This window comes from Cicer arietinum, chromosome 5 (genome assembly GCF_000331145.2).
Source record: "Cicer arietinum cultivar CDC Frontier isolate Library 1 chromosome 5, Cicar.CDCFrontier_v2.0, whole genome shotgun sequence".
NCBI classification, from domain to species: domain Eukaryota; kingdom Viridiplantae; phylum Streptophyta; class Magnoliopsida; order Fabales; family Fabaceae; genus Cicer; species Cicer arietinum.
This window is the reverse complement of record NC_021164.2, coordinates 57,132,447-57,158,956: the sequence shown is the minus strand read 5'-3', so window position 1 is coordinate 57,158,956 and position 26,510 is coordinate 57,132,447. Positions and strand designations below refer to the sequence as shown.

The 26,510-nt window shown below is 29.2% G+C and overlaps 2 protein-coding genes across 2 annotated transcripts; both read right to left on the bottom strand.

Moving 5' to 3' along the window:
• Positions 1-5,344: 5,344 nt before the first annotated feature.
• Positions 5,345-10,188, bottom strand: LOC101514919 (cinnamoyl-CoA reductase 1). The gene is made up of 6 exons (XM_004500254.4): positions 9,959-10,188; positions 9,207-9,379; positions 8,889-9,074; positions 6,694-6,856; positions 6,282-6,468; positions 5,345-5,712 (listed from the first exon to the last, which is right to left on the bottom strand). The coding sequence occupies exons 1-6, from the start codon at positions 10,065-10,067 to the stop codon at positions 5,571-5,573; spliced, it is 960 nt and encodes a 319-aa protein (XP_004500311.1). The 5' UTR covers positions 10,068-10,188; the 3' UTR covers positions 5,345-5,570.
• Positions 10,189-18,738: 8,550 nt separating this feature from the next.
• Positions 18,739-21,126, bottom strand: LOC101504817 (LOB domain-containing protein 12). Its single transcript, XM_004500385.4, has 2 exons — positions 20,859-21,126; positions 18,739-19,520 (listed from the first exon to the last, which is right to left on the bottom strand). Exons 1-2 carry the CDS (start codon positions 21,012-21,014, stop codon positions 19,143-19,145), a joined length of 534 nt encoding a protein of 177 aa, XP_004500442.1. The 5' UTR covers positions 21,015-21,126; the 3' UTR covers positions 18,739-19,142.
• Between the last annotated feature and the right edge of the window lie 5,384 nt (positions 21,127-26,510).

The window sequence follows — 26,510 nt, the reverse complement described above, 5'->3', positions numbered from 1 at the left end:
CAGTGAAATTTTCGAAATGTTATTTGGGTTTTTTAAATTTTTTTTCATTTGTTTTTAATATTGGTATATTGATATATTGCAGTGCCTAGAATGAGAGGTGCCTTTGGTCAGATTATTCGTAACATCATAGGTGACAGACGTGATGATGTAGAGAGAATTCCACCAACAGCATCAAACAGACGACGCAACGAAGCAAATCGTCCTATTAGGCAGCGTCGTCGAAGACAACAGGAGGTTCAGGACGATGATGTTGACTCCACCGAGCATGCACATATGGAGGAGGATGTCCCTCAGCCGCCACAGATGGAGCAGATCGCTGATGATATTCCGGATACTTCTGCACATCCTGATGCTGATGAGTCAGATGATGCTGATGAGTCGGATGATGCTGCTGATATTGATGATCAGGATCAGCAGACCGGATTTCCCGGAGGACCGACGGTGACATCTTTGTTGACACAGTACGAGCATCACGTGGCTCGGAGGTTATGAGAATGAGAGGTATTAAATTAATTTATTTTATATTTAATTATTTGTGTTTAAGTTTATTAAATTAAACGAATGTTTATATAAATGTTTAATTATATTTATTTTACATTTATAATTAATTATAAATTAATATAAATGTTTAATTATATTTATTTTTAAGTTTAAGTTTATTTAATTAATTATATATTAATATAAATGTTTAATTATTTGTTTATTTGTGTTTAAGTTTATTAAATTAAATGAATGTTTATATAAATGTTTAATTAGTTTTATTTTTAAGTTTATGTTTATTTAATTAATTATATATTAATATAAATGTTTAATTATTTGTTTATTTATGTTTAAGTTTATTAAATTAATTGTATGTTAATATAAATGTTTAATTACATATATTTTTAAGTTTAATTAATCTCAATTGTTCTATAATTACTCGCAGGATCGTGGATCACTAAAGGTAATTACTCACTGATTGAAATTGAAGAAGTTTGCGGAAGTTCCTATGCCAGCTCCTGTAGAGCATTGGATTCAGGAATCTGGGCTGATGCATCTATCTTCAGGCTACCTCACAATGGCGGATGCTGGTCTGATATCGACATTTGTTGAAAGATGGCACCGAGAGACCAGCTCATTTCATCTGCCATTTGGAGAGATGACGATCACCTTAGATGATGTTGCGACTCTCCTTCACATCTCACCGCATGGTAAATTTTTTGATGCACCTTTGAATATGAATACTAATAATGCTGTAAGAGCTGCACATGAGTACTTAGGTGCAACATGGGAGGAAGCATGTGCTGAGATTAGTTATAATAAATGTGCCCAATATAGATTGCAATGGTTGCGTGATTTGTATAGCCGTCTCATTCAAACTAACCAGTTTGAGTGTGCGGCTAGAACGTATCTGTTGCATTTAGTTGGCTGCACTATTTTCGCCGATAAAACACATACGCGTGTTGAGGCGAAATACATTTCTTTTTTTATTGATTTACATCGTTGTCGAGACTACTCGTGGGCTTCCGCGGCATTAGTTTTCCTTTATGACAACTTGGGAGATGGAGCTATCCACGACACTCGACAGCTGGGAGGTTACATGAGCCTACTGCAGGTATATCATTTATATTAAGTTGTGTCATTTATTTATTTAATTATTAATTTAATTATTACGTTGTTATTTTATTATGTTAATTATGTTGCAGTGTTGGATTTACGAGCACTTCCCTAGGATCTGTAAGCGGGGTGATAGAGGAGCGGTTCCTGCGCATCATGTTGCAGGTGATGATCATACTCCTCTACACTACTTGAATATACAATTTTTTTCCATAAATCCATTACTTCTTCTTGCCTATCTTTTTTCACATATTGTTTGCATCTTGCCCCAACATTTTTTTCAATATGAAAACGACATAGCAAATGTATTGAAGTAGGAAACACAACACTAATCGCATTCATCATGGCAAGATCTCTATCAGTCACAATAACTTTAGAAATTAAAGTTTCAGATTTGAACAACTGTCGTACCTTTTCAAATGCCCAGATGAAGTTATCTTGTCGCTCTTGTTCCAAATAAGCAAACCCAACAGAAAATGTCAAACTAGTAGATGTGACACCGACAATTTCAAGTAATGGTAACCGATATCTGTTTGTTTTGTATGTGCTATCACATATCAAAACAAAATGAAACGTGTTTAACAACTTTATACAATCAGTATGTGTCCAAAATATATCTCTCAAAACATCAGAATTCTCCCGTCTTCTTGTCCAATACACATAATTTTCTTGTTGTATTAACTTCAACAGATGCTGCATTTCTGTATACGGACCTCTCAACGATGATCGATAAGTACTCCTTGCTTTATATATTTGACTTGGAATTGTCAGATTAGCTTTATTTCTCTCTTTCAAAGCATTTAGGATGAATCTGGGAGCAAGCTTATACTTTGTCATGTCATTGAAAAATTTTCTCTCTTCTTCATTTAAACGCCCCAAATAAGAATGTCCAGTTACAATATCAAGTAGATCATGATTATGTGTTCCACAACGAACACTAATTTTCCATCTTTCACCGACACTTAACGGTATACATCTGAGAGTAAACAGACAATTTTCCTTATGAGAACAAGTTACTGTTGATTTTGATTTTGATTTATATCTTCCACCTCTTTCGCATCCCAAAATCAATTTGTCTTTTCTTCCCCTCTTTCCGGTTGCTTTATCTGAACGAATGATGACAATTAAAATTCCATTTTCTCTTCCAATGGTTTTTGCCCATTCAAACACAGATTCTCGTGAAGGAAATACCTACAAAATATGTTTCAAATAAAACATCAAATATATAGTTATAATAAAAAATTTATCTGTGATAGATTATTAGTAATATTAATACCTGATCAGTAATGAATTTGTCCGTAGAATCTATTATATTTCTTGAGGCAGGAACCTCAACTCTACTCATACCTGTTTTCAAAAATAGTAATAAATATAAATAATAATAAATATAAATAATAATATATATAAATAATGATAAATTTTAAAAAAAAAATTGAAAGTTTCGAAACTTTGACATTGATGTAAACTTTCGAAATTGCTGGAAAACTAGGTTTCGGAACTTTCAGCTTCAAGCAAAGTTTCGAAATGTTATTTGGGTTTCGAAAGTTTCAACTTTAACCAAATCTTCGAATGTTTAATCAAATTCATGCTTCGAAGCTTTCATACTTAAGCAAAGTTTCAAATGTTTCATCAAATGCATGCTTCGAAGCTTTCATACTTAAGCAAAGTTTCGAATGTTTTGTGATTTCTGGGAAAATTGCATTTCGAATCTTTGGATTTTTCACAAAAGGTTCGAAAGTGTTGTTGAAATCTAACCTCTGATTGTTTCGAAAGTTTGAAACTTTCGAATAATAGATTTTTTTTGAAAAACTTTCGAAAGTGGGGGGAGAAAAGAGTGTAGTAAATTTACTGATAAATTTTATATAAAGTAAAAAGGGTAGATTGGTCAATAAAAAATTATGGGGGGTGGCAGGTAAAACTGTGGGGGTGCACAGTACATTTCTCCTTGTCAAATTAACAGCTCTAGGTCTAGATTCCTTTTCCCTCCACTACCGAATATTGTCGATTAGGCAGAAGCTTGACAAACACAATATCTCCCACCTTAAATTCAAGCAAATGATGTAGTTTATCAACAATTTATTTAAGAAATTATGCGCTTTAGACAAATTGAATTTCAATTGCAACCAGATTGTGTCCCTCTCATAGCGTGTAAGACTGGAAGACTCTCTCCGACACACAACCTTGAATGGTGTCATAGCAATATTGTTGTGAAACAAAGTATATTATACCAATACTCTACCCACGTTAGTAATTGAAACTAAGACTTTGGATTTGACCCTATGAAACAACGCAGATAGAGTTGTAAGCATTTTTCAAAGCCTCCGACTGAGTATTAGTTTGAGGAGCTTATAGCTAAAGTGGTGCTACTCAACTTGAATAGCTGCTGCCAGAAACGACTTATAAATACTTTATCACAGTCAGAAACTATGCTCTTTGGAATACCATGTAACTTGTCAACTATATGCATGAAGGTTTCAACAACCTTGGAGCTATATTGTAATGAGATTTTAAAGCAGCAAAATGAGCATATTTAGATAAACGGTCAATTACTACCATAATGACAGTGAACCCATGAGATATAGGCAATCTCGTGATGAAGTCTATACCGACATAATTCCAAATCTTCATAGGAATTGGCGATGGTTGCAACAAATCCGTCGATAATGTATTAATAGATTTTGCTTGCTACTCAGCGACGAATTTAACAATGTCTTTATTCATGCAGGACCAAAAGAATTGTTGGTATATCCTAGCCTTAGTTCGGTGAATACTCGAATGTCCACCTATAGGAGAAGCATGGAATTCATGTAATACTTGGGAAATGAGACTTGGATTGTTGGGAATAACCAGTCTATGCTTTCAAAATAGTAGATCATGCCGAATGTGATAATTGGGATCATGTTGAGTTCCTGCGACACACTATTTTTTAATACAAGTAACTCATCATCAACAGATATAGCTTGGTGAATATGCTGCAGTAGCGTATATTGTTGACTAGAGACAACCATTAAAAATGATCGGGATAAGGCATTTAATGCGACATTTTCCTTACCAGGTTTGTATTCAATTACAAAATCAAACCCAAGAAATTTGTGTAACCAACTTCGTAGTTCAGGTGTCTGGATGGTTTGGTCTGTAAAGGACTTGAGACTTTTCTGATCTGTATGGATAATAAACTTGTGTCCCTACAAGTTGTGTCGAAATTCAGCCATAGCCTAATTAATAATAGCAAAAAGTTCCCTAACATATGCTGATTCATTAGTCTCCAAAACAAAAATCAGAGAGAAATCAGGTAAAGCGAACGCTAGCTCTTCTTCTCAATATTTTTTACTATGTTAGTTAGTGAATAAATTTTATACATTACGACACTCTAGCTTTTTTATAATAAACATAGTATTGATTTTCTATTACATCTATCTACCTATAATTGAGGAATATATAGTTGGTTTTTTATCCAACTCTTGCTTATCTTATTAAGAATTACTTATTATTATAATTTTTTTTTACCATTAATGGTTAGTTATTTATGCCATACAAAATAATTTGAAAAAAAATGAAGTGTTTCTCAATTTTAAGGGATTCATGAAATTGTTGTTATTCTCCTTTTTTCACTTTTCACTTTCCAAATCTCGCTTTTTAAGCTGGAAAACATTCATTAGCTTGCAACATTAACTGTCCAATTAAGAATAAATGATTTTGGTTAATGAAATAATATTGGAATCTTCTTATAATGCTATTGGAACACCAATTTAGTAATGAAGATGAAATCGCTCAATTTTAGAAAACCACAAGAACTCACACATAAGAATTCTTGTCAAATGTTGACAGTTATAGTGACTTGGATACAGATGAACCCTTATTTAACATGCTAGTTATACGCACACAACTGAAACTTAAAAATAGAAAAAGGAATGGTTTGAGCAATGAGAAAACCATCATAACATGTTCCTTAGGTTTCTACAACATCCGAGAAGTTAAACATAACCTCTACTCTTCAAACACTCAACTGCATCCTTGATAATTTGTTCAGCTGGAGTGAACTCAAGACCTAAATCAATCAGTTTCTTTGATGCATCCTTTGATCTCAACAATCCAGGTTGGGTATTCTTTGGCAACCTATAAACACATTATTAGAAAACTCTAACTCCAAAGAAATCAGATAAATAAACGAACATAAGACACACTCAGTTTTAAAAAAAACACATAGGATACAACCGATTGATCACTAAATTTGATCGATTCTGCTTGTGTTTTTTACAACTAAATACAATGTTGTGATTAAATACTATACAACTCATATTCAACGCATACAATATTTTTAATTATCTAATTTACTATCGAGTCTTTAAGGAAATTTCTATAAAGCTTCTTAAACACATTTCTGAATTACTAAAGTTAATACATTTAAATTTAAATAATATACATTTAATTGAAATTATATAGTTGAGTAAATTCAAATATTTTAAAAAATTGCATATAATTTATCAAAAAGGTACTTTTTGAATTGTTGCAAGAGATTGAAGTGATATGTGTTGTTATTGTAAAATTATTTTACCCGAACAATTGATCATAACTTGTAAACAAATCAAATAATTGCATAAATTTTTGGTTTATTTGATATATTGATAAATTGTGATTAATTATCTACGCTTTATTCTCTTGTATTTGTATAAAAATATACTCACGTAGCCACATTATATTCAGGGTATAATTCCGCAACCAATGCCACAAAATCACCATAGTGACGAATAGCTTCAACACACAAATGTCTTCCGGAAGCTTGCTTCTGCTCAAATGCCAAAATATGTGCCAAGGCTATGTCCTTAAAATGGGCCATTCCCATGAAGAAGTCCTCGTATGTCTCTTTGTCACCTTTAACAATATCCAAACACATATTCCAATTATAAAGAGTAAAGTTTTGGGTTTTGTTTGGTTGTGTTAAAAGCCCAAAATGAAATTGGCCCACAATTAAGTGTACTTGCGCAAGTAATATCATATTTAAAAGAGCAATGACTAAGATGTTATGTTAAAAAAAATTGATGTAAAAGAGGAAACTTTATCATTAAGTATTTAATTTAGACTTAGTAAATAGTTTACCTTTGAGAACACCAGCAAGTACAGCCATGCTTGAATTCATTCTTGGTGGAATCAAAGGGCCCAATGCTGTACCAGGGTTAATCATCACCACATCGAAACCGGTCTCTTTAGCAAAATTCCAACCGGCTTTTTCTGCTAGTGTCTTTGCAATGGGGTAGTATAACTGCCCCACAACATAATAATAATTTAAATCACTCTTTAAATCAACTATATCCCCACCAAGGCACTAACACCAAAATAATATGACCCACCTTATCAATTAATTCGCCCTTGCATGGCTGAAATTTAATTTATTTTTTAAAACTCAAGCGAAAAATAATTGGTTAAAATTAAATTCTTGGATGATTTTTATGTTATTTTTTTATTTTTAGAAGAGATAATAAATATTATCATAATTAATTTAAATGTATTATAAAATTTTAAATTTAAACTTAGAATAAAATATTTAATTTAATAATATTAAATATTTATCAGTTAAATTAAAATTTATGAATTTTATTTTATTTTTATTAATATGATAGTGATGATTTTTTTTTTTTTTTGAAATCAATAGTGATGATTTTTCTCATAAAAAGTTTAAACCTTTCACATCTAAAATTTAAGCATTTATTTTTAGAGGAATTGAAGTAGATCTTTAGTTATTGAATAAGACCCGCAGGGTATGATTTCTTGTTTTCTTTTTCTCGATAATTTTAACTTTTATCAAACGGTCTAGTTTAGCATTATCTTGTGCCGACTTCAACCACTTTTTAGGAAGTGTTGCAAATGACATACTATCATTTGCTCGAAAACTAAAAAAATCAAGTACATTAAAATGAGTTCAACATTAGTATTATCTTCCTATTTTTTTGAAGCAAACAAATTGCTACCTTTTTGTACGTCAATAAATGGTTTACTTTTTAAAAATAAAGTATATTTTTATGGTCCATTCAATTTCTCTTAGATAAGATTTCAGATTCAAGTCTATCAAATTAAATCAAAATAAGGATTGAAAGAGCTTTATTCTAGTAGAGATCAACTCATCTATCTCAATTTAGATTACTCAAAATTCAAATATATAAAACATATAATCTCAATTGGTATGCTCTCTCTGTACATAATTCACGTTTGTTGAGTTTTTCTTTTTCTGTTCATTTTCATTATATTTTACTCGTAGATAGAATAAAATATATCTCTTTAACTTAACATAAATATTTTCAAGCATTCTATGTGAGTTTTTCGTATTTTCAAAAAATTATATTGGCTTTTTTTTTTTTTTTGTTGAAAAAAACACATCGCCATCTTAGTTCTTAATTCTTTTGGCATAGAATATTCCTAGTGCATCAGTTTTCAAAACCCGGCTCATGCATATAATAATTAAAAATATATATATTATCTGCCATAAAAACAATAACATTTTTATCATATACCACTGCACAAATTTTTATTTCTCTTTATTTTTTCTTTACACTTTACTTTTTTATTTTATAATATAATAACAAATATTAGAATATTAGTATACACTGTTATGGGTGATGATTTATAGAACACTCAATCACTCTTTATCTTTGTATTTTTTATCTGTCATCCAAAGGGGCCGAGTTAACTTCCTTTCATACGCACTAACAAATCGGTCTTTAGAATTTAGGTATTTCAGACGAATACAAAAAGATGCATTTATATTAATTTATGAATATTATATTTTTACATTTTTTTATAGTTTCTAATGATTCAACAGTGATTAAAATTTTAATTTTTTTTTTTATTTTTCAAAAAAATTTGATAGAAATCTAAACAAGTTTATTTAATTTATCATTTGAATTCGTAGAGATTTAAAATAATTTTTTTATAATTTTAATTTAATTTTTCTTTACTGAAACAAAAGTTGAATGAATAATTAACATTATTTTATAAAATATAAATATACATCGAGGAAAAAATAAATATCTTTAAATAAATAAATATTATATAGTTTTGATTTTAATTCAAATATATTTTTACTAAAAAAATGTTGAACATAAAAATTAGAAGAGTACATTGTCATCTCAACGGCCCTCAGTGTTAAACATACATTGTCATATCTTGACACTCATTTGTCTGTCTGCCTTTAATTTCATATCCTCATTATCATATATGATAAATATTTAAATCAAGATTTTCCGAAAAAAATCATTATTAATAATTATAGAAATTAAAAATAAAATAAAAAAACTGACCCCCTTTTCCTTGCAATAGTCAAGATCGGTCCAACAATCCTCTCCCTTAATCTTATCAGCTGGCCAATTAGGACTCGGAATGATAGCTGAAATCGATGACGTGGCAACTACACGCTCCACACCTGCTTCCTTTGCCACTTTTAGCACGTTAACCGTTCCTTGAATCGCCGGTTCCAAAATTTGCTTCTATAATTATAGTATTATTACAACACCCAAATTAAATATATTCACTAATTGTAGACAATATAAAATAAAATTGGACTATATATAGTAATTTTTATTTAATTTCTTAAAAATTCGAATTTACTAGTTATGAACCTCGGGGTCTTTGACTTCACCGATGATGTTAGGACATGCGAGGTGCACAACGCCAGCACAACCTTTCACGGCGGCAGCGATAGAGTCGCTGTTAAGAAGATCCATTTCGAAAAATTTTAGACGACTCTTTGCTCCTTCCATTTCTTCCAAATGTTTTGTCTCGTTTTCATCCTCTGTAAATTCTCACAACATTAATCATTTTTTCTTCTATTAAATTTTAAAGTATATGCATTTAATTATATATATATATATATTTTTTTTTTATAAGTTCTCTTCACCAGGTAATCATATACTTAATTAGTCTGTTAAAATAACAGTGTTTCATTTCTAGCAACTGAGCTAAAATTAATGTACCTTAGTGCATGTGCTGTGTTTGTGAATTTCAATTCTTTTGATATGTTTGGTGATCAGTATAAACAATAGTAATCACTTTTAAATTCTTTAATGTTATTATTTTTAATATATATTTAATTTAATTCAAATTATTTAATATAATAATAAAGTATTTGAAATTAAAAAATTCAATATATATTTTATATAAAATCTGAAAAATTAATTACACTTAATTAAAAAATTTAATTAATATCCACAAAGATAGAATTCTTTACTTAAAAAATATAGTGACAGGCTAATTAACTCTCTACCTTTTTGACCAAATACATCTAGCTTGATCATATTTTTCTTATATTTAAAGTTGGAGAGAGTAGAAGAGAATAAAAGAAATTAAAGTTGTGCAATAAATAATGGCTAACCAAGATCTTGGATGGTGGCATGGACGGTGTAACCACGCTCTAGGAGGAGGCGAACCACCCATGACCCAATGGCTCCGCTGGCTCCCGTCACACAAACGGCCTTTGACATGATCAATATGTTTTGTGAATTCTTTTTTCACTCTTTTTGGTAATCATTCAGTATGTGGTGTTGAAGAGTATTCAGATTCCTAGCTCGTATATATAGCACTCATGGGGATTTCTTCATACGTTAGTTAGGAAACATATCGTTATTTTTTTTATATAAAAAAATATTTTAATTCTATACACGTCGGTAAATATAATTTAATTAAAAAATAATAATTTTTCTGATTTAAAATATAATAATAGAAAATTGACGTTTTTGAATTAAATATATTAATTTTTATTTATTTAATTTTATTTATATAAGTCAGAGGCATAGTAACGGGAAAAAAATGTATATAATTTTGTAAATTAACAGTAAACTCATGTTTTCTCAACTTCAACTAGAGTAACATTCTTACACCTTAAATTTTTTAATTTTATTTTTATTATATATAAAAAAAAGTGGAGATGCGTTTCTGTGGTGACAAGTGTGATGGAGATGGTCCAAGTGTGATATGATAAGCGCAATCAATGTCTTTATTGGTCTTGCCTTGTAATTTTCATGACACGCGCCTTCAAATCCTTCAATAAGTGGTCAATCGCATAAATTTTAAGCATGCCATCCTATATAGGGTCCACCATTTTAAATTTTATTTTGATATAAACAAATTTAAAATATAAAAAATTTGATTTTAATTTCTTTAAATTAAATTTTTTAATTTAAATATTTATAAATATAAATATTTTTTATTTAGTTTATAATGTTTAACTTCTTAACATAATGATAAAAAGTAACAATCAACCATTTGACGCTATATATATATATCAACAATTTCTTACCACTAAAGTGATTTGAGGACTATGCTTTGCACGGTGCCTTCACTCAATGAAGGAATTTACTTAGAAAATGAGAGAATAATAATAAAACTTTTTGTTTAAAATAAAAGAATACGTTAAGTAATCATGTTCTTTACATTATTTGTACGTATTCAAAATTAAAAAATACAACTTAAATAAACTAATGTAGTTATAATTATCATTTTAAATATCTTAAAAAAATTGTTAGAATTTTATGGCTCACATAATATAACGGAACATTTTGGAACTATTTTGTCCTACAAAAGGCAACAAATTATAAAATGACAAAAGGTAAACCACGTGTAACCAATTGACGAGAGTCACGAAAATGACCCACGTGGAAAAGGTTACTCCATCAAAATCACAAAATGGAATCACATAATGGATACAATAATACAATGATTTTTACTTTTTTAAATAAAAATAATAATAAATAAATTTAACAATGAAAACAGAGGACGTGAGTGGTCTACTATACTATATAGCATGACAGCAAAGTACATGTAGTGTTCGGTTATGAGGTGGTGAAAATTGATTTTGAAAGAGTTGTTATGTAAAATTGATTTCGTTTAAAATTGACTTGAAAAAAATTTAATGTTTGTTTGTATATCTTTGATTTAAAATCAATATTTATCAATTTATATTACGTAGTTTTTAAAAACCGATTTTAGTATATATAAAATCTAGGGGTGGACATGGGTCGGATACGATTGGATTCAGGTCAAAAAACCAAAACCCGATTGAATCTTCGGGTGGTACCAATGGGCCCAATCTCGTTCGTTTTTTATTTCGGGCCAGTCGGGTTCGGACCACTAGGTGACGGTTGTGAACGGGTGGGTCAAAACGAGTTGTACTTATGGACTTTGTTGGGCCCTTTTTTCATTTTAAAAAAAAAGTAAAATAGCATAAAGACCTAACCATAAAAAATAATTTGATCCAATATAGTTTGTTATATTTAAGACAACTCTGGCCCATTAAAATAAATGGTCCAACCTGCCAATCAGACTCATATTTGTTTTATAACTTTAATTTTTTGTTTTATAAATTCAATTTTTTTATATCACAATTTTTTATTACAATATTAATCAAAATATAATCCAATCAAAGATTTATTGTATTATTGTTCTCAAGACATTGCATTTACCATTGGCCACAAAATCTAAGCCAAATATTAAATCACAAATTCACATTCACATGACCAATACAAATTACATTCACACAACCAATACAAATTAAAATTCTCAAGTACAAATTAAATTCACACAACCAATACAAATATTCTCAAGTATAAATTACATCTTAATCAACCTTATTAAAATGGCAGTAATCAAAGGAATATTGCTGCACCATGAGGATTTTCTAGTGATTTCAGCAGTTTATGCACATATAATGCAAATTAGAAGAAAAAAAAATAACAGTGGAATTGAAATATTTCAAAAGCTTTCTCAGTATATTTTATATTCTCCTTTGTGTGTGATGTAATGAAATCTTAGCAGAAAATGATGGAAAGTTAAGAGAAGGAACATTCATAACATCTATGTTTCAATGAAATCTTTTGTAAGGAAATCTATAAGGAGTTGTAAGAAAACACAAAAGTACCTTTCAAACTCCCACGTGCAAAATCAATTTACTTTCTACTTTAAACTCTATATGACATTGTCTTAGCTCTTTCAACTGCACAACAATATCACCAGTTAGAGTAACTTGCTGCAAAATATTAATACAACAAAACAATCCATAAACCCTACATTTTCAAACAGAAAATAAAATATCAACATACAGTTATTTAGAAGATAACTTTCTTGTTTGGCACCAGTATGCACTTTATGAGATACTGTGATATATGCGTACCATACAAACACACAATATCATATACACATAACCATACAAACATAAGAATTAGAAATTATTCATTGGTTCATAAACAACAAACTCGAGTTTTAAAAAAGATTAAAAAGAATCATAGAATTTACTTTTCTTTGATTCTAGTAGTTTTTCTCTGCTACAACAGAAAGCCTCACACAAAATAAAAGTTATAGTTAAAAATTAATAGTTAAGTATTTAGAAAAATTTGAAACTAAAAGAGGCAGAAGCTATTGAAAGTAAACACTTTGACCAAAAACTTAAAAAAACGTGCATAATACAATCAACAAAATACTCATAGAACTCTAACCTTACATTATAGGCTTCTTGCTCTGAGCCAACAAACAAAAAAGATGCTCCTGATCATAGAAAGCTTAACAAGATGAAAATGCTAGTTATAAAAAATAAACCATAATTGTAAAAAAATAATAAGGAAATCATAACAGAAAAACATAAAACTTTCTACGAGTACCTTTCTATGTGCAATTGTGAGCTTTCTCCAACACTCTTTTGCCCCTTTTCCATTTGTGGTTGAAGATGTGAGATCGAAAAGAGCATAACATAATGGAGTGAATAAAAGAGAGGTCGAGATACTAGAGAGATGAGATCAAGAGCTTCTAAGATGTGTTACTGGGGTCTCGAATGAAGGTTTCGAAGGAAAAGAAAATGATAGTTGAAAACGAGAGAAAAGATGTAGAGCAAGGGTTTTCTGGGCGGCTAGGGTTTGCTGGCCGGATAGGGTTTTATGGAAGTAGTAATTTTATATGAAAAGTTGAAATGGACTGAGCCAAAATATGGAGAGGAAGGTTGGGCCTCAATCTCATATATATTGGGTGGTCGGTTACGGTTGCCGATGAATCCAATTTCTTCACCCGAACCCGACCATTGTAGACCGTGTATATCCATTGAAGTTCACCCGCGAAATCCGAAAACCCGATCCAAACCACCTGTTTGCTTATGGGCCCTATGGGTCGACCGGTTATGGGCGGGTGTGGCAAATCTGTCCACCCCTAGTAAAATCTACAAAGAGTTGTTGTTCTTAAAATTAATTACAGGAAGAGAAATGACTTTTTCATTAATACTTTTGACCACTATAATGCATAATATATTGTTTCAATTTTATCCATGTGTTGTTAAGTAAATTAAGTTTATTAAATTAGTTTTAATTTTTCAGTTAATTTGTTTTACATTTATGTCTTGCATCACCAGTATGTTATTTCCTTCCTCATGGACCTCAATGATGATTTCAACCATGTTCATGGTCATATTTTTTTGAGTGATCCTCTTCCTCCTCTGAACTGTGTTTTTGCCTTGTTACCCAAGATGAGAAACAAAAAAAAGTTGGGTTTCTCAACGTCCTTTGGAATCGACAATGGCTTATGTTGTCCAAATCAAGAATCCAAAGTCTAAAATGAAGAAAGATCATCCTATATGCAATCATTGTGACTTGTTAAGACATACTAAAGGTACGTGTTTCAAACTCCATGGTTTTCCTCAAAGCTACAAATCAATTAACTAATCCAGGCCTTCCCACTCAATCAATCAGGTTGCTGATTCTAATTCTCTGGCTTTTTTGAACCTCCTCAACTAAATCTGGCTCTTCAAGCCCATCTAAATCTTGCAGCCTCTCATGCTCAATTGGTATCTCTTGCTATTTCTTTAATCATTGGTTCATGAATTATTCTATTCCTAGTCTTGATTCCTTATTTTCTAATGCTTGGATTGTAGACTCATGTGCTACATCCCACATTTGTATTGATTTGAATTTGTTTACGTCTTATGCTTCTTTGTCTAACACCTTTCTTACCATTCCCAATACAACTAAAGTTAAAGTACATGTTATTGGTTGTGTTGCTTTGAGTCCTAGTCTTCAACTTATCAACGTTTTTTTATATTCCTACTTTCATGGTTAACATTTTGTTTGTTAATTCTTTTACTAAGGACTCTAACTACATTTTTAATTTTTGCCCTGATCATTTTGTGATTCAGGAGCCAACACACTAGAGGTTGATTGGCAGGGGTGATATGCAGCAAGGCTTATATCTCTATGTCACTATTTCTCCAAAGGTTATTGGTGATACTGAAAATCAATGTGCTCATATTGCTACATCTTTACTTCCTTCTGTTTTTTTCCCCAATGTTTGTAATTATGTTGACAATCTTAAATATTAGTTATGACATTCTTGTTTAGGACATGTATCTGATGTTGTTCTAAAACTTGTTGACGATAAAATTAATTTTGGAATTGCTCCAATTTTTTTCTCTTATTCTTTTCATGTTTGTCCATTAGCTAAATTTCATAGATTATCCTTTGATGCTCCTAATAATTTTTCTACTCATGCTTTTGACCACATTCATTGCGATATTTGGGGTTCCCTAGCCTAACTTACTTATGATGGTTACATATATTTTTTTGACTATTGTGGATGATTATAGAAGATTTATTTGGTTATACTTGCCTAAACATAAGTCTCATGTTGCATCAGAACATAATTGAGTTATTGAAAGAAAGCATCAACACATTCTCAATATAGCTCGTGTGTTGTTTTTCCAGTCCCAGATTCCTCTCAAACTCATGGGTGATTGTGTCAGTAATGTTGTCCATATCATTAACATGACTCCTTCACCAGACTTGGAGAATGCCACCCCTTACGAGCTTCTTTATCAAGTTGTCCCTAATTTCAATCATCTTAGAGTGTTTGGATGTTTGGTCTATGAAGGTACCGTACCTCAGTGCAAAACCAAATTCAGCCTTCATTATAAGTTGTATGACATTGCTTCTAGGACCTTCATTATCTCTAAAGATGTTGTTTTCCATGAAACTATATTTCCTTTTCATCATAGCACGCCCTCTGCTGGTGTACCAGATCATTTTCATCAGATTATTGTTCCTCATCCCATTCCTGATCATAATGATCCCACCACCACTCTTATTGATGATAATCCTCCCACCTCTCATATTGATGACAATACTCCTTCCTGTTGGCCACATGTTGCTCCTCTTTGTCTACCAAGACGATCTTCCATAGTACACATGGCTCTTTCTTATCTTCATGATTATGTATGTCCTGAATGTATTGCTCATCCTATACAAATTATCTCACTTACTTTAAATTGTCTAATACTTATAAGGATTATCTCTTACATGTCAATGTTGTTTATGAACCTTAATTCTACCATCAAGCTGTAAAATTTGAGGAATCAAAAAAGGCTATGGCAAAAGGTTGGAGCATAGTGTCTCTACCTAAATGAAATAAAGTTGTTGGATGCAGATAGATATATAAGACTAAGTACATGATTGATGGTCACTTAGACATATACAAAGCAAAACTTTTTGCAAAGGGAGACACACAAAAAGCTGGTCTTGACTTCATAGGTACCTTTTCACTAGTAGCTAAGTTAACAACAGTGATAATTTGTTAACGCTTGTTGCACAACAAAATTGGCATTTATTGCAGCTAGACATAAACAATTCCTTTTTGAATGACATTTTAGATGAAGAAGTTTTCATGCAGTTACCACAAGGGTATCCAACTAAGGGGAGAACATAGTTTGTAAGCTTCATAAATACCGGCTGAGACAAGCCTCTAAGCAATGATTCAACATGTTTTCTTCCACCATTCAAAAAATGGTTTCACTAGAAGCATGGCTGATAGTTCCCTTTTTACAAAAGGTTCATGCTTATCTCTTATCATTCTCGTAGTTTATGTTGATGATATAATTTCGGCTAGTCCAAATCAAACTGTTTTACATGAAACTCTAAAGGTTTTGGCACAACATTTCAAACATAAAGTAATTGGTGACTTAAATACTTTCTAGGGCTAGAAATAGAAAAATCTACGAAAGGCATTCATTTGTGCCAAAGAAAGTATACACTCCAATTACTTGAAGATATTGGTTTATTGATGCCAAAACCCTGCCAACTCCTATGGAGCCAAATCTGTATTTTTCTAAGGACACAACAAATTTGCTAGATAATCCCATTATATATAGAGGACTGATTGGTAAACTCATGTACCTCACTGTTTCACGACTATACATATTCTTTTATGTCAATAGACTTAGCCAATACATTAGTAAACCTGGAAAATTTCACTTACAAGTTGTTTATCATATTTTGCAATATTTAAAATCTTATACATGCCTAGGCCTTTTGTTTCCTGTTACTCCTAGTTTTAAAATTGCAGCTTATGTCGGTGCAAATTAGGGAAGCTGTAGAACAACATGGAAATCAACTACTAGGTTATGTGTATTCTTAGGAGAATAATTGTTTTCATGAAAGTCAAAGAAGCAATCCAAGGTGGCTGGTCATCATTAGAAGTAGAGTACAAGGCAACATTGACTTCATAATTGTTGTGGATAAAACAACTATTAAGGGACTTTGAGATTAATGTTCCCAACACTATGGTCTACAACGATAATATTTCTACAATATATTTAGCATTCAATCCAACAACTCATGATAGGTCAAAACATATGGACATTGATTGTCATTTCATTGGAGAGCATGTTGATTTTGGTTTTATCAAGATGATACACGCTCCGTCTAAGCACCAATTGACTTATCCTTTAACAAAGGCATTACCAAAAGTTCAATTTCATCAACTCATATCCAAGTTGGGTTTACTTGATATCTTCGATCCAACTTGATGAGGAGTATTGAATATATTGCTCCAATTTTATCTATGTGTTGTTAAGTACATTAACTCTATTAAACTAGCTCTAATTTTCAATTAGTTTGTTATATAATTAGGATCAATTATAGGCAAGTTAATTAGAAAGTTATTTTTTTGTTTTCCTTTTCATTCCAATTCAAGTGCTATATATTTATATATATATATATATATATATATATAAGATTGTTTAGTTAGACATTTAAACCAGATGAATTTTCCTTTGTAATATATTTTTATAAAGTACTAAATGCAATTCAGTAATACATTCAGTAAAATTCATTCTTCATGATGTAATAAACTTTAATACAATAGATACTCTTTACATGAAACCAAGCAAGCACTTAGTCTAATTAATTAGGACATCCAACCATATTCCAGTCTCATTGTTTCAACCTAACATAGTTATAAGGTGAAAATACTATCACTCGAGCTAAACTTTATATGTAACTTTAAAAAAAATTACGGAGCAATCTTTATTTCTTTTATTCATCTTAAACTTATTTTAATACCAGATTGACCTTTCTCTACTTAAATATGTAATTTATATTAACGTTTAAAAAATATAATTTAACATATATTTAAATAAACTAATAAGTTAATATGCAAATAAAATTAATTCTATTTCAAGATTTAATTTTATCTTTTAAATAATCTTATTTTGCATGACATCGTATTTAAATTTCATTTTATAATAATATATTTAAATATGTACTTAAAATTTAATTTATGTTAATATGCTTACATTACTGAGAAGATTAAGAAATTTGTTATACATGTAATATAAAGTACAAAATCTAATATAATAATAATAATAATAATAATAATAATAATAATAATAATAATAATAATAATAATAATAATAATAATAATAATAATAATAATAATAATAAATATTATCTATTGTTATTTAACTAAACTAATTTGGTAGACCTAATAAAATAATTTAGTCGTCTAATATTTTTAGCTAAATAATCTTCCATAAAAGTATTTCTTATATCTTTAAAAAAAGTTTGGATCTAAGATAGGCTAAACTATATGGTCCTATTGGTTCAGCTGATCTATTTTCACTTCCATATAATTGTTTTGTGGAAAAATAAAATTATTTATATATTTTATTAACGAGTCAAAACTATAAGAAGAAAAAAAATCAAGATTTTTATAAATATTCAACAATTGTTGGTCAGAGTATAAAGGATTCCTTTCAGTGGTAAGAGAATTATATTTTAAAGTAGAAATTAAAATTCTTGAAGGAGAAACTACGACTATGCAATAAAGAAGTTTTCATATGGGTTGATGTAACTAATAATAGAGGAAAAAGGTTAAAGAGTTGAATGACATAGTAGACGGAAGCAAAATGCTTCATGTGGAAGAGAGTTTTTGGAGAAAGATTATAATTAAACAGAGTTTGTTGAAGCAGAAGTCTAGGCAGAGGTGGATTATGGATGGAGATTCCAATTCTAGATTTTTTCATAAAAATAATTTATATTTATTGAATGATTTTGTAAGAATTGGTTACATTCAATATAAAAATTTAATACTAAATTAATTAAATCTCTAATTAAAACAATGTTGACCAAACTTTAGGCATTTCTCAACCAAATTCTGAATTAAACAAAAATGAAAAAATAGAAGCAATATTCTGATTAGACATAGATATGTGAAACAAAAGAGTTAACTTTGATTGAAATATTAGTTTGTGAAATTTAAGTCCAAAAAGATTCTCTCTTAAGAGGCTCATAGTCTTGGAAGACATTGGAAGATGAGGAAGAAGAAGAAGGAAAGTTAGGATATTGTGGAAGAAGATGAGGCTCATAACAATTACTATTTTCAGATAGGAGCATCAATTTGTCATCTTGATCAACATATGTGGGTAATGAGCTTGTAACAGAAACTGGGTCTTGTTGCATCTGAATGCATAGGATCTCTGCTTGAGCCACTGCAAGTTGCATTTGTAATTGTGTAACTTGATTTTGAAGGTATGATATGGCTCCAACACATCCATAAACAGGGTCTCTAACTCTTGCATTTGCTTCGTAAACTAAACTGTTTACTGCTTCTGATCTTTGATGAATTGGTAGCTCCTGCAAACATACACAAGAGGTATAATAAGTAAAACATATATATGTTACACAACTAAGCACAATAAAAGGATACTAGTAATTTATTAGGTAAATGTTCAATTTGATGAATGTGTGACAATGTATATTATTAAAGTTTTTAGATTTATCAAAATTATATACACATTTAAGTGTTTCTTTTATTAATAAATAATTTTAATGATTAAATTGATTAACAAAAAACATATTCAATTACTAAATTGGTTAAATAATATAACCTTGACTTTGAGATATTGAGTGCAATATACTTGTTGCCAACAAATATTTTAAATATAAATATTTTGATTTTTCAATTTTTATTTTTAGTTTTTTCCTTCCCTCATTTAAAAAAAAATAACTAAAGACATATTTAATAACTAAAATAACTAATAAAAAATATTATATATATATTTTTTTTAATAATTCTAGTACATTCAAATACCACTATTGTGACCACCTATGACACATTAGCAAGTAAATAATTTTTTTTTTACTTAAATTAACAACCAAATAGTTGTTTATCCAATTTAAGAGTATATATTTGGCTGCAAATATTATATAAAGAAACATTTTAGTTGTCACATAATGTTTTTTATGCTTCTATAACTCTAAGTCCCTAACCGTGATTGATGCCATTAGAGCATTAATGGGGTGTTTCCCCTAAAAAGATGATTGCAAATAAACATCCTTATTTTGGAGCATAAAAATGGAGTGTTTATAGAGAACATTGGTTATGGAAGACCATCTTTCTTTTCACTTTTTTTGTAAGTGTCGCATAATTAATTATATTAACATAAATAAGTATTGTTGAAATGTAATGATATAAAGTTATTATTGAGACTAATTTAATAATTTTTTATGTATTGAATTGAAAATAATTATGTTTTTTAAAGACTACAATTAAAAATTATAAAATAAATTATGTATAAACGCTAGAGTCATTTAAACACCTCAACTAAAGAGGTATATTGTGATGCTCTTAGTTGCATTTGACATCAATTATATACTATAATAATTAATTAAGGATAGTTATCATTATCACCGTCACATTATTTTTTTTATGATTCACCATCACATTTAAAAACATTGAATATATGTACCTCATCAATAATTAAAACCATATATATTTGCAAATACGTATATAAATAACATAATATAACCGTCGGTGAAAAAAATATATATATAACCGTTTCACAGCCACATGTTGATTTGAATATACACATAAATTAACATATATTGATATGTAGTTCATACATAAAAAATTAATCCTTAACAAAATTTGATGGAAAAGAAGGGATATGAAGAGATATATAGAGATGAGACCTGCAACATTTTACTGACATTGCTAGCACCGAAAACCTTATGAACAATGGCAAACTTGCGTGGGTCTTCAGAAGGAAAATAAGGGGCAAAAATGCATTCTTGTGCACAACGCCGTCTCAACAATTTGCAGGAAGCACAAGGTGAAGAACCTCCCATTTGGAAAATAAAGATGATTGATTTGAATACTAACAAAACCAAAATGAAACAGAGACTATGTTGTTGTTTTTTTTATGTGTATATTAATATGGTGAAATGCAACACAATAATATTGAGCTTTGGTGTTTAAGAGAATGAACTTAAAATTTATATTTATAATGGCCAGTGAGAATACATTGTGCTTGCCTATATAAAATATTATTATTAGCTAGATGCACATGTCCTTGTAAAGTATGACTTCATAATAATATATTAATAATATGTTGATGTTTTTAGACGAAAGTTAGAAACCTCTTTTTCAATGGAGATCATATATAATAATATTTACTTCACATGCAAATTAATACAAGTGAGGGCAAGGTTATTTGAGACGTAACAGACGTTTACATTATTACATGGAGAGAGCAATTTGAAGTCAAACCGTGAATAGAAAGTTACAGCGTAAATAAATATTTTAGCTTCTTAAATTGAAAAATACCAATTGACTTAATTACTTTATCAAAGTATTTCTTTAATAAATATCAAATTTAATAAAACTTTTATATTAATTTATTTAAATAGTTTTTGTTGCATCAAAACAAATATTTATTTATGATAAAGACTAAGAAGATGAAAGAGAGGTGGAGAGGAAAGGAAGACTAGACCTAGAAATCAAATACTTAAAACATATAAGATAAGTTTTGTGGTACTATAAAAAAATAAAAATGTATATCAGTATTATGAATATTTTGATCAATAAATTTTTTTAATTTGTCCTTGTGGACATTATTATATAGTGTTTATTAAAGTTGACTAAATTAATATTTTAATATATCTATCTATTCAATTTTAATTTTAGTGATTAAATAAATTATTTTCATAATTAAAATTTAAATTATAACAAAAAGAAATATTATTTTAGAATAAATTTAAAAGATAAAATTTAAAGTGTTGAATCTAAAATACGATTTTACTCATTCATAAATAATATATCATTTAAAAATTGATGAATTAATTTAATAGTACTGATTTTTAAATGCACAGTATAAGTCACAAATATACAAATATAAATGAAATTAATTAATTAACTAGTAGTTTGGCGGTGGTCAAACACGGCCTAGGCGCGTGATGGGTTGGCAATTCACGCAGTTGTGTAGATTTTACGTACACATTGACTCTTCAATTTTATATGCACATAATGTATTGTGTATAAATATTTGTACAGCTAATTTGAAGTTTCACACTCAAATGCAATTAAGTTCTAATACAGCTGTTATCATTAATTGGATGAAGATAATATATAACAATTAAATTATAAGTTCACTTACTTTGTTTATGTTAATTGGAATCCCTTTGTCAAAATAACGTTAATGGGAATCCTAACTTGGACCCTGGAGATATGGGTTCAACCAACGTGAATGTTTGTAGGTTGGGGATTTCACATCGAAACCATCTATCTTTCTTATATCTACTTGTGTACACATAACTATATAAGTTCAATGTGTAAATATTATTTATTCAAATCATGAGTACTAGCTAGGCACAAAATCAAGACCAATGCTTGGGATTTAGAATTAATTTCGTGTTGATGCAATGGTAGTCATCGATACATACATATCAATACTGCAATACTGCCAACTACGGGTGAGAAAAACTAGATGAATAAAAAGATCTACGATTTAGTTTACGATAAGTTTAAAATAGGCCATTTTAAAATAAAAAATTAAATAAGATTAAATTTTTTTTAATTAAAAAGATCGTATTATAGACTATGAAAAATCTTTTAAGTTTATTAAGTTAATCTATTTAGATAAATATGAATAATATATTTTATTATTATTATTATTATTATTATTATTATTATTATTATATATTAGATTTATAACTTTATGTTAAATTATAAATTTGATATATTTTAATAATTTCATCATATAGAGTCAAATTGATGGTAAATCTAAAAAAAAAACTTTAACTTCTTAGTTTATTAAAAAAATATGTTTGATTACTTATTTAAAATTGTGAATGTAAAATAGACTTTTAAGTAAGAAAAATGTTTGATTACATATATAGTTAATGTATAAAACCTTCATAAATGTCAAGCTCAGACCAAAAAAAATCAAATGATAAGGCAAAGGTCAGATCTAGGCCTAAATTTTTTGACATGTGAGATTCAAGTATTGTAAAGTCTAGTTTGGTCTAATCTATTTCTACATCTACTACCAACATTTCAAGACTAATTTTTTTATTTTATTAATTGAATCATATAATAAACCCCTATAATTTAGTCTATAGATCATTCTCTCATCTTCAATTTAGTGTATTTGTGTTAAAATCAAACCTTTCAAAACAGTTCAATGTGAGAGTCTCATAACTTAACTACTACATTTAATATTTTTATTTACTCAATGTGAAACTCCTAATATTGTCACATTCTTTAAGATCCAACATTCATTTGATGAACTACTTTAATTCAACCTATAGGTAGTTGTTTCTATGTCTCAATGAAAATACGAACTCTAATGGATCAAACTCATTAGGAGAGCATAATCCAAAATATTAGTTCATTGGGTAGAAGAGTCTCATAGCTTAATTTGAATATAAAATCACATTTGGAGTCAAACACTACAAATCCTAACAAACTTCAAATTATAACTTGTTGTAGAACTCAAGAGTTAGGTCCCTCTACTGAAACAATTGAAAGTGTTCGCTTCCAATGAAACGAATACATTTCATCATTCATCTCTTCAAGAAACAATCTTAGATAAGACAAATTTTATGACTTCCTTTCTTGGTGAGGCTAAATATTTGAGAGATAAACAACAAAGATGAAATTTTCTTTCTTGCAATGATTGTTCTATTGGTGAGAAATTAAAGGTTCAATTGGCTCCACAATGATATGATTGAAAGAAAGATCTATTCAAGGTACTAGAGTTGGTGATTATTCTTGGATTTGAAGTGCTTCAATATTGAAGAGGTGTTTTCAATTTGACAGTGCTGGTTTAGATTTTGTTAAAGGGTGTATTAGAAAAACTGATACTTGAACGTTTACTTTAAGAAATAACGTGTTGTTTGTATAAGTGTTGTAATTCAATTAGTGACACATCTTTGTAAATGTTCATCTTGCAAATAAAGGAAAAAAAATTTCATTCATATTGAATGAGAACTAAATGTAATTTACATAACAAGAACAAATAGATTAACCAATATAAAAATATTAGTGTGATTTTTATTATCCTTATCTATTCGTCCTTTACTTTCAATCAAAATATTTTAAAAAATATTTTTGACTGTATTAAATTTTACTCATATGAATCTTTGTGAAAGTATGTTTCGGATTAAATTAATAGTAAATAGTTAAATATAAGAATTAAATTGATAATAAATTATTAAAATAAATGACATAACTGATAATAAATATATAATTATATATAAGAACCAATTTGATAGTTTAGTAGAATCTAATTGAGTCAGAGACATATTCATAATTAAGTATGAATAAGAACTCATTTGATAGATTACTCGAAATATAAGAGCATAGTGCATGTGCACAACAAATTGTTTTGTAAGTTACATATTATTCTCTCATAAAATATAAACAATAATTAATCCAATTTTTTTTTTATCATATATAGAGTACATTATCTTCCATTATAGCAACATTTTTTTGCGTACAAGTATAGCACGACTCTAAACAGTGCTAAACCATCGTGTGTATATATGTGTATGTATGAGTGGCCATGTTGCTATAGCCTTTTTGGATTAATTAATGGCATGGATCCGACATGAGAGTAGCCTATTTTAAAACCGAAAACTAACATTTCTAGAGAGACTAATTGAAATCAAAACTGCATGACATATTCCTTCTCTCTGCAATAAATGCTTTCCACATGATTCCTAATTGCCTATATTATTCATACGTATAAGCATATGACTATGTCTTATATACCAAGTCTATGTTTTCCTCTTCGAGGGATGATTCCTATTTTAATTATAAGGTGAGAAATACGGGTGGGGCCAACATGTGTTGAATTTCCTTCTAGTACTTCTCACTCCCTCTCTTGAAAGCAGTGAAGGTTAAAAGAATAAAAATACACTAGATGCAAAAAAGTCTTGGCTAAAGGTTCATGTGGTGGTGTTGACAATGGTTAAGTAAGTTGGGGAAATAAAATGGCGTATAAAAATTAATTTCCACACCGTAAAACTTGCCTAGTTGAAAAACAAACATCTCTCACCATTCTTGGAGAAAAATATGACAAGCATATGCTCTAATTCAGAATAACTAATGCATAGCCCCTCCCTTGCATCGGTGATGAAGAAGATTCGTTTCTTGAGATTACGTGGTCTTCAAAATCTAGAACAGTGGGGTAGCGGTCAACTAGGCTGGCCCACAAACTAGTCCAACTCGACTCACAAGCTCATTAACTTATTACCATGAGCAATCTTTTTGTGATATGGCAAAAAGAAAATGAAGAGAATAAGAGTTATTCTAACCAATTACATCCAAAGTTCAAAGGGGAACAAGAGACATGGCACACAACAACAAAAACATATTACAGTTGAATGTAAGAGTTAAGTATAATTAATTTGATAAATCTTCCCTAACTCTATATATAAATTGTATTGTGTATTTATTTATTTATTTTTTATTATAATAGAAATTGTAGCAATTCAAATAAATTTTTTTCAACAAAAACACTCTATAAGAAGTTGTCGTTAATTGGTTCATAAAAATTGTTTTGCATGAAATTTTGAGGAGAAGAACAAGAACAAGGTAAACAACCTAAAACAAATCAAAGCAAAAATATGCTACATCAAAATCTTTTTTGTGAAAACCGTTTTTTCTTTTACTAGCAAAGTTTCTACGATAAATATTATAAATAATAAAGGGCACTTAACAAATTTTTATTGTAACTCAATTAATGAGAAAATTGGTGTAACGATTTTAACTTTGCCATGACCATTAATTACTATGTAATAACTTTTTTTTCATTGAAATGTCTTGATTAAAAGCGAAACGTAAAAGTGTATTCATTGTTAGGCGCAATAATTTTTTTTATCGATTCCTGAGTAAACGGATTATCATCGATGCACCCAATATTTTATATTGGTCAATTTTTGCATGGGCTAATCACATACAACATATCATTCTATCCAGAGGTTTTATACACAACTCCTATTATATAGCAGTTATGAATTGCAATAGCAGCAAAAAAATTCATCAAAGAGATTAAATATGTGACATACTTGGCTAACTTCGTGATGGTAAAAAATAGCAATGAAATGTGAAAGATGTGTACTCTATTGAAACATTAAAAAAAAATTTAAAAAACATTTTCAAGAGCGAAAATTACTATGTTTTCATGGATTACGCAAACACAATATTTAATATGAATTTTATATGATAATTTATTAAAACATTGAAAAAAACAAATGAAAAAAATTAAATTAGCATATATATATATATATATATATATATATATATATATATATATATATATAGAATACTTGTTATATCTA